The 20,068-nt window shown below is 38.2% G+C and overlaps 1 protein-coding gene across 1 annotated transcript in view; it reads right to left on the bottom strand.

Annotated features, from left to right (window-relative positions):
- Positions 1 to 20,068, bottom strand: part of LOC105258233 (small conductance calcium-activated potassium channel protein) — a 107,601-nt gene that overhangs the window by 20,926 nt on the left and 66,607 nt on the right. Inside the window, exon 4 of the mRNA XM_025412865.1 lies at positions 9,003 to 9,419. Within this exon, the coding sequence (XP_025268650.1) occupies positions 9,003 to 9,419 (417 nt within the window). The remainder of the gene's footprint in view (positions 1 to 9,002; positions 9,420 to 20,068) is intronic.

Genomic DNA, 20,068 nt, shown 5'->3' on the forward strand with positions numbered 1-20,068 from the left:
TTCGAACTCTGCTCGAACATTGGCATTCAGTATCAGGGAAACAAAATAAACAGAGGGTATATATAAATGCGATGGAATAACATTGTCCAATTGGGGCAAAAATGCAAAATTTGACCCCAGAAATTAAAAAAAGAATTCAATGTAAAATATATCTGCCTGTACGAAATCGAATTTTTCAAAATCTAATATTATTTTGAATCCCTCACACAATATTATCTGAAAAATCGTAATCTTGTTTAATTTTTTTTTAATTTGACAAGATAACAAGAATCTTCAAAGTTGGAAAACCCCAGGTTTCAGGGAAATCAGATTTAAAATTATGCAAGTATTATAGATGAAAAATGCGAGAGGGACTTGAACTTTTCATTAACGTCACCCCGGGAGCATGAAACTTTTATAATTCTTTTTATAATTCTCCAATAAAAAGATATTTATCCGACAACGGAGTCATCGTGGTCTGCCATGTGTTTTGATCCCTCGAACAAGCGTACGTCGATTTATAACATGAATGGTTATTTATAGTCGGTTATTTTGGATTTAGGTTGCCTTTAGCTGTCAGACATTCATTCGACGCACGTGCGCTACACACCTTTGGGAAGATAAAAATCATCTATGGTTAAAAATTGATTTTTATATACAAAATATTCGTACGATGTAAAATATTTCATCGATAAATCTAACGCGCCATTTTTTAAACGGAACTCTAATGATAATTTTTCGTGAGTCAAGTAATAAGTTTCCGGACTCTGCGGCTTAATTTAGCAGAATTAATATTCGCGTCGTTATCCCAGTAAAAAGTAATTTTCTTCGGCTGTTTTCTTCATAATTTCCGCGGCAATAAGAAGGAAATGCCGGACAAGATTCTCTCTTCTTTGTGGCTGATTCCGGCGATACATCACGGGACTACGGTTTCGCTTCGCAGCAGATTATAAAGCAATCATCGCTCGACCTCTCCTCTTCCCTTGATACGGGGAGTCTTTTTTGTAAGTAGGTCTGACAAGGAAAAATAAGACGAGAGACTCGAGTGAACCTGCCGCGCGTCCGACGTGTCTGAAAAATTAATCCATGACGGAGAAGACGTCTCGTCGACGTCAAAGGATCGACAAAGAGAAAGAGGACGCTGAAGGGCGAGAAAGGAATCAACCTTTGAAGAGGAAAATGATTATTCAACCCTGTTTGACTGACAAGATAAAGTTCCATCGAGGAGAAATCTGGATCGAAAAGATCTCGAGTGAAAGTTCGGACATTTAAAAGTTTCAAAACTGACGAAACTTGCGGCAAGTTTTTCCGGAGATTGAAATAGCAAAGATATTAGTCGTCTCGCTTCTGTTCAAACATAAAAACACTGCATAGTTACGAAAGTAGAAAGTGTAATAAAGATCAGAGCATATTCGAGAGAATATCCTTTCTAAAATTTTCGATTAAAAAAACCAAGCGTTTGATATTAAAGAGACTAAAAATACATATTATAGATTTTATGAAGATTATTTCTCCTCCTTCTTCAATGTTACAATTTTAAAAAGATCTAAAAGAGGTTAATCCTTAGAGAATATTAATCTTCGTTGGTGAGAATGAACTGTATCACGCGAGGGATGCCCTTTTGATATCAAAGCTCGGGAATGCCGACAAACGGCTCTCGAGGGTGAAAAATAATTATTCTCGCTCTCCGAACGATCAAGCCACCGTCACGAATGAAATTTCGCGTCGAAATTTCGTTTATCGGAAATTTCATTTGGATTCGCTACGCGACGCGTGATTTGTTACAATTTGCGTGAATGGAACGACAACGATTGCGCATTTCGGGGATTGCGAATACATTGAGTAGGTCCTAAAGTAAACTAACAGATGATAAATCAATAAACAGGTGTACAATTATCTCGGTCTAATTCTCGATTCAAGATTTAAAATAAATAGCACCTGATGTGGAGTCTTTATCATATAATAAAAGCAAACATTCTTATCAACGGTAATCATAAAAAATGTGACAGAAAATACAGGGCAATATGTTGAATAAAGAAATGTCATTATGCTTGAAAAAGTGGGCTAACAATTTTCAGACTATTTGAAGATTTTATAAATACGTTATATTTTATATCATCAAAATATATTGCTCTAAAAAATAATATAAAATTAATTATTTTCTTTTATTCTAAAGATCTATTTCCGTACGAAATGTAAAATACGTGTACGAAGAAAACTTAGCGTTAATTCGCTTGAAATATCGTCCGTTCTTTGCGACTCTCTCGATTACTACTCCGAGAGGAAAATCTGTTTGCGGTTTCGACAAAGATAAAAGGAGGATGCATCGTGCCAATGGTAACTTAAGAATCGGCTTTCTCGGCGGATTTAACCCTCGAGAAACTTATCGTCGCAGAAAAGCTCGATTACGGGGAGCTTAATCCTCGTGACAAGACGCGAACGCGAAGATAAACGTCGACCAAGTTTCCAAGAAATTTTCCACGGGAAATCTCTCTTCTTCAGGTCATAAAGCACTCATTCCTAAATTATCGTTTCTTTTCTTTTTAGGACTTCTTCTTAGGAACTGCGCCAAATAATAACGGCGATGAAAACTAAAAGAAAAATGCTCTGGAAAAATAGAATCGAAGAATGTAATACTAACTTATGCAAAAAATTATATATATATATTTATTACTATTTATGAAGCTTTAAAAAATTTTTATCTTGGCTATTTTAATCTTCAGAAAATTACAGTTTTTAAAATTTGTTATTTTGAAAATATTTTAAAATTTTCTAGAATTTTGTGAATCTATGAAATTTATTTTTCGAGTTTCTCTGGAACGATATAACTATCGAGAATTTTTAAAATTTCTAAAATTTTCATAGTTTGTAGAATTTTTCTACGTTAATCAAATTAACAACGAAATTGATTATATCTCAAGATAAAAATGAAAAATTCTATTTTGATACACGAATGGAATTCTAAAAATATGATAACAATAAAGTATAATAATAATAATAAAGTTGTTAAGTTAATACGACGTGATTTATAAATCGTACGTAAAACCTATCGATGAACTCGATAGGTAGTCGAAAAGGTGGCAGAACGACATGGTGGATCCATTTGTTAATCCACCACGGTAAAAGCACTCTGACCCGTTTTTATCTTGCGATACTGGGAGGGGAACCCTAATCCTTGCATAGCACACGAAGCCCGTTACGTCCAGGCCATCCTGCCTGGAGGTCGCCAACGAAAAAAGAAGATGCATAAAAGCCACTATCAGGCATTAGGACTGGATCGTAAGCCCTTAATAGCGCGTTTTAAAAAAGAAAAAGAAGAGAAAAAAGGGGGAAAAAGATACCGTGTGGTGTTAAACGATCAATTTTGAAAACGAAATTTGTAGCGCTTATCATTCTTCATTTGTCTAAGGATTTAAAAGGATATACTCGAAAGGGACAACGTGACGCTTCGTCATTTAACGACAGATGTTAGGAAACGAGATTACAATGCAGATTGTATGCATATCAAGTCCCAACGTTTAGTACGACAGAGTGTTTTCTTTTTCCATTCCTTCGTCGTAGCAGCTCTCGAGTTAACTCGTGACTTTTCTATTCCGCCCCGTCGGGGCTTCCCTTGACGACCTGCTTTCGCCTTCGTTACGCAGTACCGCTTTATAATGACATTATATTCCTGTGACTGCATAATTGCCGTCTTCTTCCTCCGCTTTGTCGAAGTCTTCATGTCATCCGAGTCGTTCAGGGATTTCTGCGACGACATGACGGCACAATTTATCATTCCTCATCCGCCCCCTGTCACCGCGATCGATCCTCCATTCGCGAATAAGGGGAGAGGAATAATCCTGTTTATATTTATATAATTGCCAGCATTTGTTAGCTGTCACCTACATGGGTGTAAAAAGTTTCAGTAATGTACGAAGGAGACGTTTAAAAGTCTTGATTGAAATATTGCATTATCTTTTCATTTATTTTCAGGGAGATAAAAATTGATACACGTTGTACATCATTTTAATTTGTGCCTCGGAGAAGAGAATGATGATTGGAAATATTTTTCCGGGTAAAATGTTTTCAATATCTTTTTTGATATATCTGAAATAGATTTCGCATTTTTCAGTTTTTCGATATTTAATAGCCGTGTAACCAGATCTTTTAAATTAAATTTTTGCTACAACAAAATTTTAGGATTTTGATGAAAAATACAATTGTTATTTTTAGCAGATTCTTTTTTTATTTTCGATCGCTCGAGAAGCTGTACTTTCGCTGTGTTTGTTGAGATAAAACGTAGCTGCTTAAAAACGACCAATGGGTCGAAAGCGAGTTGAGAGCGAATTTCAGCGAGATATAATTCGATCGCTTCTGTGCATACAAATTTTCGTACGAATATAACGGCGGTGATTCGACTTTACGACACCGCGAAATTTCTCAGCCCTCGGCGAATTTGCAATTCGATGTGCGTGCACGAGCGAACCGCAGAATCGTTCGACGGTTTTTAAACTATCGGCATCCGAATATCCGGAGAAACTAACGTTGCTACATATATCGGGTCTTGTATGCAATTTCATTGTGCCATTTTGCTCGAACATGAAGGTAACGACGAGAAAAATCAAACAATCTCTAGGAACTCATGAATTGGAAGATGTCGAGGATTCAATAAAGAGATGAAATATGGGAAATATGAAAAGACTAGAAAGTCCGAGACGTAGAAGAAAATTCCCTCTTAGCATTATTCGGAGTTTGAACAGATGTGAGATAAAAAGGTGCAAGTAAGAATAAATTTCGACATTTTTACCCGTGAAACGCCCGACGTCTCCTCTTAAATTCGGTTAAAGAACGACGCTTTCCAGCCGATCCCCTCGCATTGTTACTGCAATTCTGGAAGGGGTCTCCTCGCGGCGAGTCAGGGGGTTGGAAATAGAAGCGATTGTCCTCGAGCTTGCAATATCGATATTGTTAATCCATCGCTATGCTCTTGGCACAGGATCAAGCGGAGAGGATTGCTCGGTCAACAACGGGATTTTCGCGGTCCCTAGGGAAATTCTCGCTGGAGAACTATCCCCATTTGGAGCGGAATAAATACACAAGTCGCGTCGAGACGAGGAGCGAAAAGACACTCTCGCGAGCTTTCGGCCGAAAGCACCCTAGGGACGAGCTTTCCCGTTCGAAAAAGGATAGGCCGGGTCAAGGCGGCCCTCCTTCGCAATCGCGATTATCGAACCGAGCTCTCGATATACCGAGGGGGATATAACGGGAGGACTGCTCGCGCTTGTCGCCTTGAATATCCGGTCGTTATATCCAGCGCATCAACGGAGTCGTTTTTAGTCGATAAAGTTTGCGAAGGTCGCGAGGTCGCGGAAACATCTTATTTAACGAAAAGTAAACTTCTCAGACGCTCATATCGAATTATAAAAGGGTACTCATATTAGAAGAAGGAAATATTTTTCTAAACTTACAAAGTTTTTTTTTTACAACCAACTATGAAGACTATTAAAAACTATGATGCGGATATTATGCGTTTTCCAATGCTTTCTTTGTCTAACTTTTCTTGCTCGATTCGAGAAATATTATACCAAGTTGAAGCTCTCAAAGTTTGGCTTACATTAATTTTCCCGATAAATAAGAACCATCTTTCTCCCTCATTGAACCTTCGTTTGAACTCGGAATTGCTACTCTCCGCAGTGCGGATGGAAATCGGCGAGATATTTGTGGAGAAAAATTCTCATTGTTTAAATCTACCGCATGCCGTTTTCAAATTCCGCGTGCCGGACATTCATAAGTTTCAAAATTGTTGCGGGAGAACGCGGGACGAATTTTAATAAAGCCGAATTCGCGCCAAGGGAGACGGTCTTCCTCCATGTGTCCTTTGATATGTCATAAAAACGCGATGGTAAATTGGAGGTTTATCGATCGACGATCCTGGTCCCGATGGACCATAGTTATCATACCGAATACTCGACAGCACGCATTTCTCAAATTATTAACCCAACAACGTAAATCAATTCGATTCACTGTTCTAAATGAAGAGTCTAGTACGTGAGATAAGATAGATACAAAAAAGTAAGAGTTTAACATCCAATGGAAAAGATCTTTCTTGCTTTTCTCTTGGATTTTTTTTTCGTATAATTTTCTATTAATTATTTTTGTCGATTCTCCAAAAAATGTTGACCACAGAAAATTAAAAGAGAGAGGCCAAATTATTTCATTAAAAAAACACCTCTAGTTATCGCGATTCATATTTCTCTCTTAGAATTCATTTAAACATTTTCTATCAATTCCAAAGTTCCACATATTTGACCAGACCAGAAAAGCATATGAAGCGAGAAATTTTCTCCGAATCTTTTCATTTTCATATCGACGTATCTTGGAGTTCTTCTACTGGTTTCATTGGTCAACCGTTCCTGGATGTCTCATCGATTGTCAAGAGTCCTTGAATTTGCTTGTTTGAGGATATATCATTTAGATCCACGTGGCGAAGCTTGTACAAGGAAAGAGCTGTTGTTCCTGATAACGTGAGCACCCCCGACAACATTGATTTCTCGCGATGAGAGACCAGGGGATGGGAAAGGATAACGATGCGAGGCGGGCGGATGGGAAAGGGGGATCAATCTACATCCTCCTAGGATTGTTCGGAGTAACGGTGAGGCAAATGCTGGTGTCGTGTATACATTTGCCAACGTCTTGGAGGTCTTCATCTCACGTCGCGAGCATTCAAGCACGAAGCTTTTCGGGTTTGAAAGGAGCTGAGACGACTGTCGGCACGATTTCCGAGAGATCTGTCTATATACAAATGTCTAGAGGATGTTTCGCGGAATTCAACATATCAAGACAAAATATCAAGAAAGAATTGTATTTTTTAAAGAACCTTTCGTAGGGATTTAATAAGAGCATCCATTTTTTCAACGAGAATCTATTACGAAAAATCTTAATTTTTAGAGACCATTAAATATATTAAAATCCGCTGATCTTTTCTTAAAATTTTGCTCCTCTCTCAAATACCTTGTAATTTATCAACTTTGGATTTCATAAAATATTAACTGTATATTCTTCGTTGTTTTAAATTTTATAACCTAAGGGAGAAATATATCTCAATTCAATATTAATGCTTCAGCCAGCGGCAATATTCTGATTATTCAATCTCACGAATAAAAAGAAAACATTCGGCAAGAGTAAATGGTCACGATTTTCGAGAAAAGAGAAATCAACCGGAATTTCCTCCGAGTATAAAATCACATCGTCGTTTTGCCCTTTTCGCCGAACCAGTCGGTGCAATATTAACGCGGCTACATCGCTCTGCACTTTTCTCACGCGGTTTCAAGGGCTCTGATCGATGACGAATGAATTAACGTTTCGTCGCGGAACGATTCCGACTGGCGATAAATATTCATCGAGCCATCCCGATCTTCACGTTCTACTCGGACTCGATATGGCGCGCCTTTATCATTTATCAGCGACTCTCGTAATTTATTCAGGGTGTCTCGGAGAGAGCCCGCGATAAGCAAAATGTGCAGATTGCGGGTATTTATAGATATTCGAACGCCCCAAACACTCGTAAAATGAACCGAATGTGTACACAGAGTGTTGTGTAAAAATAGCCATCGTCTAGAAATTATCCAACATCGCCATTATATGTTGCGCAAATTTTTGATTAATTATTTTACAATTTTTTTATAATAAACAAATTATACAGTTGTGCCTGTTATTATATTCTCATCGGCATGTATTTTATAACTCATAATTTGTAATCCAAATGCCATCAATTTTATTTTCATGAGTGGTAATAAATAATAATGACAAATTCATTTCGAACATCGTCTAGAAATTATCCACTATCGCCGTTATATGTTGCGCAAATTTTTGATTAATTATTTTACAATTTTTTTATAATAAACAAATTATACAGTTTTGCCTGTTATTATATTCTCATCGGCATGTATTTTATAACTCATAATTTGTAATCCAAATGTCATCAATTTTATTTTCATGAGTGGTAATAAATAATAATGACAAATTCATTTCGAACATCGATCAATGAATATTTAAATGTCAAATAATAAAAAATTTGATAGTAGACAAAATTGTCGAAAAATTCGATACACGTACCACTTTCTAAAACTACTTCATCAATCGAATTTCCGACTGCTGGCCGTTTCTAATGTTAATTCTATTGAGAATTCTTCAAATGATGGTCATGTTTGCGGTATTTTGTAAACAAGAACCAGGGGGAATTTCCAAGATCGTGCCGCGCACCTTCGGTATTTAACTTTTGAATTGCGACGAGTTTGCTCCCGCACGCGAGCGATCCGAAGCGAATTTACGAGAGCCTCGGGCAAAGTTTGACTCATCTATTAGCGAGTCAAGTGTAAATTAATTGGATGCTCGATAGTACGAGTCATGAACGTCGAGAAACCTTGCGTCAATTATATCCAAACATTTTCACAATTGATGCGCGCGATCGGTTGAAATCAATTATTTTCTATTGGAATCTTAATTAACATTCGCAGAATTCTGCATTTCCCAGTCAGTCTCGTTGAATCAGATGAGAAATTGGGGGTTCGTCGGCTTCGATCGTTATAACATCGAATTAAATTAATGAGAAAATTTTGGGAAAACAATGCGACGGAAAAAGTCAACAGCCACTTTGGGATTAGCATTTCTAACGTAATTTTGTTTATCGCGTCATTCCAACTGTACCACGTATAAAATATTTTCGAGGAGCGAAACCTTGCGCACAATTTTCTCTCGAGAAAAGTCACGTTTTTGCAGTTAAGAACCACTTTAAACGATCTACAACTCGTGACAAATTTCTATATTTTATGTGCCTTGCAATACGAGAGACGTTCGAGAGAAAGAAGAGATTACACTCACCCTAGAGAGAACAACATCGGGGGATATGTATTCTCATATATATATTAAAATACACGGGGATGCGCATAAAATAAAATCCCCGGATTTTCCGTCGCGAATATTACACTCTGTGATGCTCTTCAGGTATCATCGTACGCTCTTCAGGGCTCTAGTGCGGTACTCACCTTGCTGTAAACGCCGGCGCTGGACAGCTCGTTCTCGATGACCATGACGATGATGCCGAACATGCCCATCACGAGGGCGTAGTCGCTGATGCGCTTGCGCTTCTCGAACAGGGCCTTCCGCCTGCCCAGCCGGTAGCCGACGTTGGGCTTGTGCTTGGATCCGGGCCCGATGCTGCCGCCGCCGGACTGGCCCTTGAGGGAGCCGCCGCCGCCCAGCATGCGCTCGTCCATGTAACGGGGATACTCGGTGTGGACACCCACGAGGGCGATGCCGGCGTCCTCGCCGGCACCGGCACCCCCGGCGCTACCGCATCCGGCGGCCACCCCGGCCGCTCCCCCCGCGCCGCCCCCGCCGGCCACCCCGCCGCTGTTCTTCATCGCTCCCGGGATCGAGAGAGTCGACACTGGCTTCCGCAGCTGGAACAGCGAGAATAAGCGCGGTTAAGCCGACAGAAGCGCAATTGTGCATCCTCAAAATCATTGAGGTTCATTTTCTCCCGTCCTTCGAAGCTTCTAATTCACCCTTGCGACATTGAACGTGCATAAATAGCGTGTGCGTAAAGCTACGTATCTTGCCAAGACCTTGGGGAGACTTTTAAGGGCTGGAAATTGAAATGCTCAAGGGAGAGAAAAGTAAGGTTTTTCTTTCCCTTTCCCTCTTATCATTCTTCTTTCCTCCTCGCGAGTGTGACTCACGCTAACTTCGAAATAAATGGCTGTAGCTCGAGACGACTCGTCTTAATAGCGGCCGCGTAGTCCTGATTTATCGAGCAAAACGTGGGCGGTCGCATAAAATCTTCCAGCCGAAGCTCCCGAGAGGGGCACGAGACGGCTTTCGATCGATGGAAATTATTCCATCTGGCCAGCCAACTGGCGATACGAGTTAACGAGTGTCTCGAACGTGCGCGCGAAATTTCATACAACGCGAGCCCCGGGCTCGCGAAGCGAAGGGGAAAGAATGTTTATTCAAAAATGTAGCACTTCGTCTGGGGGCTTTAAATGGGATTTTCTGTATAACAAAAAGCGCACTCTCCTAATCACGTTAACTTTTTTTCCAGCGGAGCCGGCAATGAAGTATTGAAACGTTATTGGTTGCTCTTTTTTTTTTTTTTCTTTATCGCTTGTTGTTTTTTCCGCTTCAGGCGAGCTTTCAGACGGCATAAAATAAGCATGAACTGCGAAGATTTCGCTTCGATTTTACAAAGAAAAGGCCAAAGTTGCCGCTTAAAAAGGAAAAAAAAGAGAGGAAAAAAGTTTATCTCTCCGACTTCGTGCTAACGCTGGCGACTTGATTACTCCGAAGCAAACGTGCTCTAATGAAGGAGAATCAATACGTGTGTTTTTAGCGTCGCATGGTAAGACGAACTAAATCCCGTCTTCGTATAAAAGAAAAATAAAGCTCTAAATTAAATTACACATATTAAAGATAATTAATATATATGAAAATAAATATTTTTAATTATAACAATATAAATCTTGTATTCTCTAGTAAAATTTTAGAGAGATTATTAATATTCAACGTCCAATAGAAAAGGATTATTTTAATATTGAAAGTTTCGAGTAATCCAGAAGAAGGCTGTTTAACCCTTTCGTATCTCCGGGACATATATGTCCCACCTACGAAAAAAATCGTACCTTTTAAACAAATAATCCTATTGATTTCTACCTTGGCTTGTTTTAAAGAAGAAGATTCAAGCTATGCAAAAAATTGCGCACTTTGAGAAATGTAATGTTTACAGTACAATATAATTATCTAAACTTTGCAAAAAATAAGCAAACTTTTAGAAAATGCAAACTTTTAGAAATTGCAAACTTTTAGAAAATGAAGATTAACCGCGTATTAATCGAAAAATCACAAAATTTATGCGCTAATTATAAACTTAAAGTTTAAAAAAAAGTGTATAACAATACTATGAGTCGAACGTGTGTGTATATTCAGGAAAAAACATAATATATATTTTTAAAAAATAAAATCTAAGCTCATATTTTAAATATATTGATTTAAGCTTTTCATAGTCGCCATTTTGAATCTGTCATTTTGAATTCAAATTTTGATGATAAATTTGAAATTCGCACCCCCAAAAATCGTAAAACTGTTGATATAAAACACATCTCTTTTAGGAAAGCCAAGGTACGAAAGGGTTAAGTGACAAACCATAAGGTACTGAATAACTAAAAATATTTCTCAATGATATGAGGTCGCAAATTTTACCGCACCCTTTTAAGATATTACAAAGTTATAAAAAATACATATATTACGTATAAAAAATATAACGTCGCGATTATTTCGCTCGTAATATTTTCTTGACCAAATCTCGCTCCCCGCTTCGGTCCAGGATGAGCGAGAAATCTGAGCGCATCTCGTGTCACGGGAGAAGTCTGTTGTCGAGCGTCTATGTATCCCCCTGTTCGATTTCGCTCCGTATACCGGGTGTGCCGGTCGCGCTTTAATATGGAACGGAATACGGAACGGGGCGCATGCACTTGCCTCTACCAGTGTATGGGGGTTATACGTACGCGACTCCATGTGCGGCCTATCGATCCCCCGCTATATTTTCCGAACGCGTTGTCTTCTATACGAGGCAGCGCGTCTTCGAGTCGATGAGTTAGAGAGCGTGGGTCTGCGTGAGTGAGTTTCACTCAACGATGGTGCTAGAGAGATGGTGCACGTCCCTTTTTGTCCCATTTGCGTCAGACCGTGAGATTTTTTGTTAACGGATAGAGGCGCAATTTACGAGGTGTTTAAAAGTGACAATCTTCCCTAAGGCGCTCTTCTCGCTCACTCGAATCACAGGTGAGAAGACTTCTTCGCGGAACCACCGAGATTCCACATAATTTATTCCTGTGTTTCGTTGCCCCGTGATACTAGTTAACTGCGAATAATCAACAGGAAGGAAGGGACTGATGAGATACTCGCTGGAATGCACCGACAGGGAGATTTCGCGCAGCATGACCTCGTGACCTTTCTCACCAGTCGGAGGGTTAAGGGAGGAAGACTGTGTTACTGGGGGAGGACAGAAAGAGGGATACAGGGATGGGGTGGTAGTCATGGAGACCGTCCCGAGAGGCTTCCTTAATTCAAAGCTTGATTGGCTCGGGCAATCTTAAAACTTGTATATGCTCGACAAAGTTCTCTCTTTCTCGCCCGTACTTTGCGATTACTCGCGACCGCGATAAAGAGGCACGCGAATTGCCAGCGATGTTTCCGACATTTTTCATCCCTTCCACTCGTATCGATCGTCCAAGTTGATTATCCCAGCTGGAAAATGCATTCACAATTCAATTGTGTAATCGTTAAAAATTAACGATTATGCAATCAAGTCGATTAAAGGGCGGAATGCATTTGCCTTGAACTTATAAAAATGTAGGAAGAACTGAATCACTGGACTGTGGTACAGTGCATATGATAAATTAATAGTTATATAAATAATATAATATAAAATAATAAATAAAATAATTATATAAATAATTATTAATAGTTATAATATTCAATATTAACATTTTAAAAAATGTCAAATATTAAAAATTATATAAATTAACGAAAAATATAATAATCTTGTTGAAGCTTATCATCACTTTTGTAACTCGATTCTTTTCTCTTCCTTTCCTTATTATAATTTATTATTTATAATGTAATTTATTCTCATCAAGAGATGATACTCTTGTGACATGATTCCTTCCCTTGAATCGAATCGTATTAATTTTCTCCACACGTGAGTCTTTCATCTATGCTGCTTCCTCTTCTACCGTCGACGTCTAATAAAGTCAACTTTTCCTCTCGTGAAGCCGCAATCTTTCCGGCGACTTGCAGGGTGCTTTCGCGCGAGAAAAGCGATAAAACTGTCTTCAGCCCCCGCGAAGAAACGAAGAAAAAGAGAAAGGGGACGCCAAGGAGCGAGGAAGATGGGAGGAATATGATCTTCTCGCTCGTATTTGTGAAACATTCGATACTTCGCACTCGGGTTTCACACTCGGCTCGGTACATTGTCGCTGGTATTATAGTTCCAAACTGGCAAGAAAGCGGTGTTGCATAACTGAGAAAGAGAGGGAGATGAATCAAGCGTACAAGATGAGAAAGGGGTTGGAAACGCTGGTATTTGTGGTTCAGTTGTCACACATACGCCCACACTCCTTGGATTAGTATTAAATCTGACATCTCTTCTCTCGAATCTCAAATACTCGTCTCTTAAGCTGTACATTGTAACGATTCTGGCAGATATCCTTTACACTTTTCTATCGGGTAGGTCGAAAAACTTGGATCTATCCTTTCCACAATTATTTAAATTCATTCATTAATTAATCAGTCTAGGAATTTATTAATTTATTAGAGTCGATACCTATCGAATACCTTGGCCCCTCGCGCGGAACCCATTCAGGTAATCTCGGGAAATTACGGAAAATAAATCGCAAGGAAAAATTCAACCTGTCCCTCGATAAAAATTCCACACCGAGAGGATTAGCAAAGTTCGCAATCGGATTTCCGGATAAAACGGCCGGTTCGATCGTCGGCGCTTTGAATTTCCGCGACGCGAAATATTGGTCATGCTATATACTCTGTCTTGGCAATAATTCACAACGATAAACGACCGTCGTTAAACACGCTTTTGCTCGTGCATCGTAGGGAGAATGCATAGAGTCGACTGGAACGAATAATAATAATTGTCAGAGCAGCTTCCTGATTCTCGCTCCACTTTTCGGCGATTATGTCGCACGTCCCCTCCCCTTCTCGCCCATATGTCCATGTCCATGTTCGCGAACATAATCTCTCTAATGGAACCGCGAGATAACGGCTTCAAAGGGGAACGGTGGATCGGTGGTTTCGAGCGGGGAGAGTCCCATAACCAGTGCGGCCAATAATTCAACAGATATCACGAATTATAGCATTATGTCTGCTCTTGTTGAACAAGCTTCATGCGCTCGTTTTCGCCTGACACTAAATCGATAAGATCCAATCGCCCGCGCGATACAGTTGTCCAATTTTTTTTTCCTTTTCGGGCTTCGACCGATTGTCATACATCGCCGTGTTTTCCCACAAAATAACCCGAGCCTCGTATAATTCCTCTCGTCACCGGTCCATATCAATATTGACGAAATCAAACCCGCGGTCGTGTTTCTGTTTTTCTCTATCTCGCTCGCCCGAGAAATTGTACCGTGCTATTATCGACGAAAAACGGGAACGTTGCCAAGAGCGAATATGCCATATTAATATTTGCTTCGACTCCGCCGGAAAGAACATGCAGTCTTTTTAATAAAACAATTGTTTCCCCGAGTTTTCTTTCCCAGTTTTTTAGAATCCCCGTCGTTTGCAATCACTCAATTTTAATTTCAAATACAATCATTCAAAGATAACAAGCGGGATAAATTTCAATGCAGTTCAATAGCTTGCTGCGCAGCTGAACGAGGATGTCTAAAAGATGAAGCGATATTTTTTACAAGACGGAAGCGTATCGATTCTAGTCGCACACACGCTTGTTAGCGAGTCAAGATTATACCTTTCTCATAACGTACCTGTCGATACGAGACGATTGTCAATACGCCGTGATGATATAAAACGCGATGAGGTCATCGTTAACCGATAATCCGGATCTCGAATTAATCCCGGACTTTAGCGAGAGATTTTCGTCGACGATTCACAACTTTATTAACTCAACGGAGAGGGAACGAATTGTTCGGGAATTATTATTCATCGGGAACATTTCGTGTTCCGGAAATTCGGAGGAAATAGTCACGCGGATTACCGACGCACGACGCGCGGTTTAACAAAGATATTACGACGACCTGGCGCTTATTAATTTTGCCATGTGCTTTAGGAAAGCTCGGAAATTTTATCGGAGGTAACTGGCGATGAAAATTTACGTAAATCACTCGACGAAATGAATAATGAAATTAAACATTAATCATAATAACGCTTTCCTATACAGCAATAAATTGAAAACTGCAAAATTCATTGTTCGCTAAGTCTTTTGTTCATATTTTCTCTTTAATTTTGCTCCGATGAGGCGTTATATGACAAAAATTGCGTTAATGGACAAAAATTATGAACAAAATTTTAAATATTTTTCTCAAACAAGCGTTTAATTTGAAAATAAACTTCATGTTACCATGTTATTTATGTATCAAACCGCTTATTTCAAAAACGGTCCATTTAGAAACAGCGCGTATAACATGGTGTACAACAATAAATTTTTTAGTTAAATATAAATAAATTTTTTAATTAACTGTTGCAATAATTCACAGCGAGAGAGAGAGAGAGAGAGCAGCAACATTTAGCGAGATTTGTCAAATAAAAGCGTCCTGGAATTACAAAGTGAGTTATTTTTTTTGCAACATCCCCTGAAATAGAGTACTTGCGGCTCTCGGAGAGTTGATTCTCATCTCGCGTGCAACAGAAACGATTAAAGAGTAGATAACGCGATTCGGGATTGGAAACTAGGAACAATCTATTTACCGAGCGTTATGTAACAAAGTTTACAGGGAGGTGGTGTTCCATGAAATTGTCGACATTATGTGTACGCGATACACGATAAAGGATACGTGCCGGTCGCGAGCCTCCTCCTTCCTTCTAGAGAATCATCTTCCGACCGCAAAGCCACTGGAGGATTACGTCGAAGAAGGGATGCTCGAGAAAATGTAAAGACGGCAGCCGCAATTTTCCTGACGCTTCGGATCTTTCATATAATTCCGCGGTAATATTTCCCAGACTATTTCGCTCACGTCGCCAATATCCTTGTTTTTGCGTTTGCGGATTATCCTCCATCTCGGATTGAATTGTCCTTCGGATTATTACGTCTCCGCATCCTGTAAGATCTAGATCTTATTGACTGGAGAACACGTCCCTTCGAGAACCGACACTCGCGGAAGCTCGGGAAAATAATTACAAAGCATTGCGACAACTCGGATCCTCCGCGAAACATCAGGATCTTCTCTCGCCCAGAGAAAATGGGAAAAAATCCTTGCACAATCCTAACTCGCGCGTGAAAAATTCAGAAAGGCATCGGACATCTTAAATTCATCGAAGTGTTAAGGTTTAAAATTCTCAGTCCGTTGAATTTAAAGATTCAAGATTCCCTGTCTCTCGTATAATTTTATAATATCGTAAATTAATTAAATTGATTGGATGTGCAGCTTTTATTTTTCCTTCTTTTCTCTTAATGTCAGGTTTCTAGATCGCTTTAAATTTTCGGATGCAACGGCGCCTGCGAGTCTTTACAGTCTCTAGTCTTCCGACCGCGATACGACATCCAACTTCCGCGTTTACGTGAGCGCGCGCCCCGATCTAGTCCGGGGATTAAGGGAAAAATATTCGTTCGCTCGAATGGGAAAAGTAGGGAAAGCAGAAGCAATTTTCAAGCGTGAGCTCCGCCAGCTATTGCATTCCCGTCGGCAACGCTCCCTTTTGTCCCTCCTTTTTTTATTCTCTTCGCGCTCTCCCTCTTTTCCCTTGTTTTTACGTCGATTTTGCGGATATGTAATCGACGGTGAAATAGTTTCAGCGGCAAAAGCAGGGAGGCGAACGGAGAGCTAGAAAATATGTTTTATATTACATCGTGAAAAAATCTTCCGTAACCGATGTATATCCGCGTTTTCGTCAGTAATTTTACAAGCGTATGTTTACTAAGAGAAAATATTGCGACTCGAGAAGGCAGAAGGAAAGCTTCGAGCTTTTTTTACGTTATCGCGCGAGAAAAATCATTTACTTTTGAAGGCAAGAAACGGTCTCTTGCACGGTTAAATCTTTGTGAAGAGAGAAGAAAGTATTTGAATCTGTTTTTCCGTTCACATTCTATGGAAAGTCCTTCGATCAAGATTTGAAGCGCTTGCTTAAAGAACGGTATATAAGAATAAATAAATAAAAAGCGACAATAACAATTGAATATAAATGTCGCGGTATCGACGAAAGCGTTCTCGACGAAGAACTCGTGTCGCCCATTGCTGAGTGCAAGTAATACCGGCGATCAATCGTCCGTAGGTCGCATTGTTAAATTTTTAATCTCGTTTATCCCGAGTCAAGGGCACAGAGCGAGAGAATGAGACGGCGAGCGAGAAAGACGGAAAGACAAAGAGACAGAGCTTCTTTAAATGTCTACAGTACCGTATAAAGTCATGAGCAGTCTCAAATTTCTCTTTAATAAAAAAAAAGAAACTATTACTATTTTAACGAATCGTTACAATATTAATCAAACAAATCGTGCTTTAATAAAAATTGCACATCGATATTTTAAATTCCTCAATATTAAGTAAAATTTTAAAGTTTACAATTTATAAAATATAATTCTTAATATTTTGAAAGATCTTATTATGCAAAGTTTCTTCTTTAAATTATCGTATCCTGAATACGAGAGTGTTTTAAAATATAACCATTCGTTAATATGACATAATTTGATGGGATGAGAGAAAGAATGTTCGGCATCTCGATGATGAAGAAAGGTGAAATTGAAGGAAGGTGAAATTATCAAAAAAAAAAAAAATGTAAGAAAGTAACGAGACAGTTAATTACGCTCGTCTGAAGCAGCGAACACACAGAAGTGAGTGTGTATAAGCACTTTTAACAGAGAACTCGCGTAAGTCACTTGGGCAGATAGTCGCATCTTTCAACCGAGACTTCGCTTTGCAGAGAATCACGATGCTTTTTGGAGCATCGCCATGTTGAAGAATTTAATTAACTCACGATGAACAAAATTCTCATTGAGAATATGTAATTTTCTACTCATATAAATTACCTCATCCCTTTTTCTCTCTCGCTCTGTCTCTTTTTGAGGACGCATGTCGAATTTACTGATTCGAGTTGAATCAGTTTTAAAAAGTAGTGTCAATTTGATTTCTACATCAAATATCGTTAAAAATATATATAATTTTTTTCGAATTGAATACATCATCTATCTATATAAATTCGTTATATTTTAAAACTGATACTATTGATATCTGAAGGCAAGTGAAAGATATACAAAAAGAAATATATGACAAATTTATGTTAAATTAATTATAAAAATTCAATTTTGAATTTTTAACTGATAATTATGTGTCTAATAAACGTTGAAACGTGTGTGATGACTAATGTATATGAAATGATGATTGCATTACAGCTTTCTTATTTTTTACATCAACCATTTTTATCTAGCTTGCAATAACATGGTTTATGTTTTATACATATAGTGATGAAAGAGAAAGAATTTCATTCGGAAATCTTTCCGAGCTTAACTCTCTCGGAGAAATAAATATAAATCTAGAATTCCCTTAGACTCCTTAGAAGTTACATTTACATTAGAAGTTACATTTTTTAAGTTTCATAGCTTTTGAAATTCTCATATTCACATTGTTGAATTATTCTCAATTAAAATTCGGTCAAAATTAAATTAGATGGTTAAAATAAAGTAAAAAGCATTAATTATAACATTTCTTAAAATATTTCTTCTAACAAAGCTGTATAATAAGATTTTTAGAAAATCATAGTTTTATAGAATAAACCGGCTTTTTTAAAAAATTCATGTGAATTTTCATTGAGAATTCTAAAGATAATCATTATGAAAATAATCTGATAAAGTATAAAAGAGATAATTACTGTTAAAATTACTGTGCAAAAGAGAAAGAATCAGAATATTTTATGTTAAAATACACATAAAAAAGTTAGAACACAAATTTATTATAATTTATGATTTAATGTAATTTTTGATATAAGACCATTTATTAAATAATCATTAATGCAACATACTGATCGATAAAAAGTCTATAATATTTTTTTATCTCCATAATGCTTTTCTCACATCGAATTTAATGAAACCGATCTTTATAATACTTTTCTCACTTTGATACTGGGGATCAATTACCGTTAATTTTTTTCCTGGTTTAATTCTAGTAAAACCAATTTCTGTAATTCTTCTCTCCTGCTTCGATTCTAACAAAACCAATCCTGGCGAATTTTTCTCCAGCTCCACTTGTAATAAACGAGAACCGATTCATCGGGCATTTATTTATCTTTCTTTGTACGTCGAACGAGAAAATTTCGATGTTGATGGCGTGAAAAAGCATTGAACGAGTGCACGATAATAAAATCGGACCGGGATGTTCATTACCTCGCGATTACGTAGAAAACTTTCATGAGGATTCTGATATCGAGAGACCGTGCTCAACGAAACGATATCGTACCTCGAATGAGAAGTATCCCTTCCCAGGCGAGCGCGGAATATTCAGCGAAGTGAATCGAAATGATCTCGAAACATTTCAGTAATTTTCCTAATCCAATTCATGACGCATTCCGTTAATTATATCTGCTCGATTTAATTGTTACATCACAATGAAAACAAAATGACTTTTTCGCGCGTATTAATTTGCATTACATTGATATAACTAAAATTATTTATATTAATCTTATATTAAAATTATACTATTATAAATTATTTATATTAAAATTATTTTATATTCATCTTATATATTAACGTTTTCATATTTGTCATAATAATTTCGATGCCGTTTATAAAAAGGCAATTGCAGTTTTTTGGAGGACGTTTTGTCAAAATTAAATTTAATGATGCAGAGCGATTAAGTTCAAGCACTAGACCATAAAATCCAGTAATATAAAAGTACGTATGAGTACACAATTCATATTTAAAACGCGAAACTTTATACCATGTGAAACGCAAGAATTATATTGCTATCATAAAATTTTATTCAACAGAGCGCGATTATTACGGTAAAATTTTTCACATTGTTGAAATTGCAGAAAATGTGCGAATGTTCATTTCTTCTTGCGATTTCTCTTTGCGAGAACAAGGATAATTTTCCTCAAGGATAATTTTACTTTGGTAAACTTCAAGAGTCGGCTATCGCAAACTAAGAGCGACCCCTTCGTCGATAAGTGTGATATTGTTTTCTCGACCCTGTTCACGCTCTATACCATCATTCTCCCTTTTGCTCCCTCCTCCTTCAATTCTCGGTCACCATCCATCCTCAATGCAGCCGGTGAAGCGAAGTGATAAAGTGTCCCAATTGTCTGATTCGTACGGTGTATGGGAACCATTTCTTCCCCCTCGTGCTTCCTCAGTTCTCGCAACCCCCGATGCTGAGGAGCG

The sequence above is a fragment of the Camponotus floridanus genome, unplaced genomic scaffold (assembly GCF_003227725.1).
Source record: "Camponotus floridanus strain SB8 unplaced genomic scaffold, Cflo_v7.5 scaffold58, whole genome shotgun sequence".
In the NCBI taxonomy this organism is placed as follows: Eukaryota; Metazoa; Arthropoda; class Insecta; order Hymenoptera; family Formicidae; genus Camponotus; species Camponotus floridanus.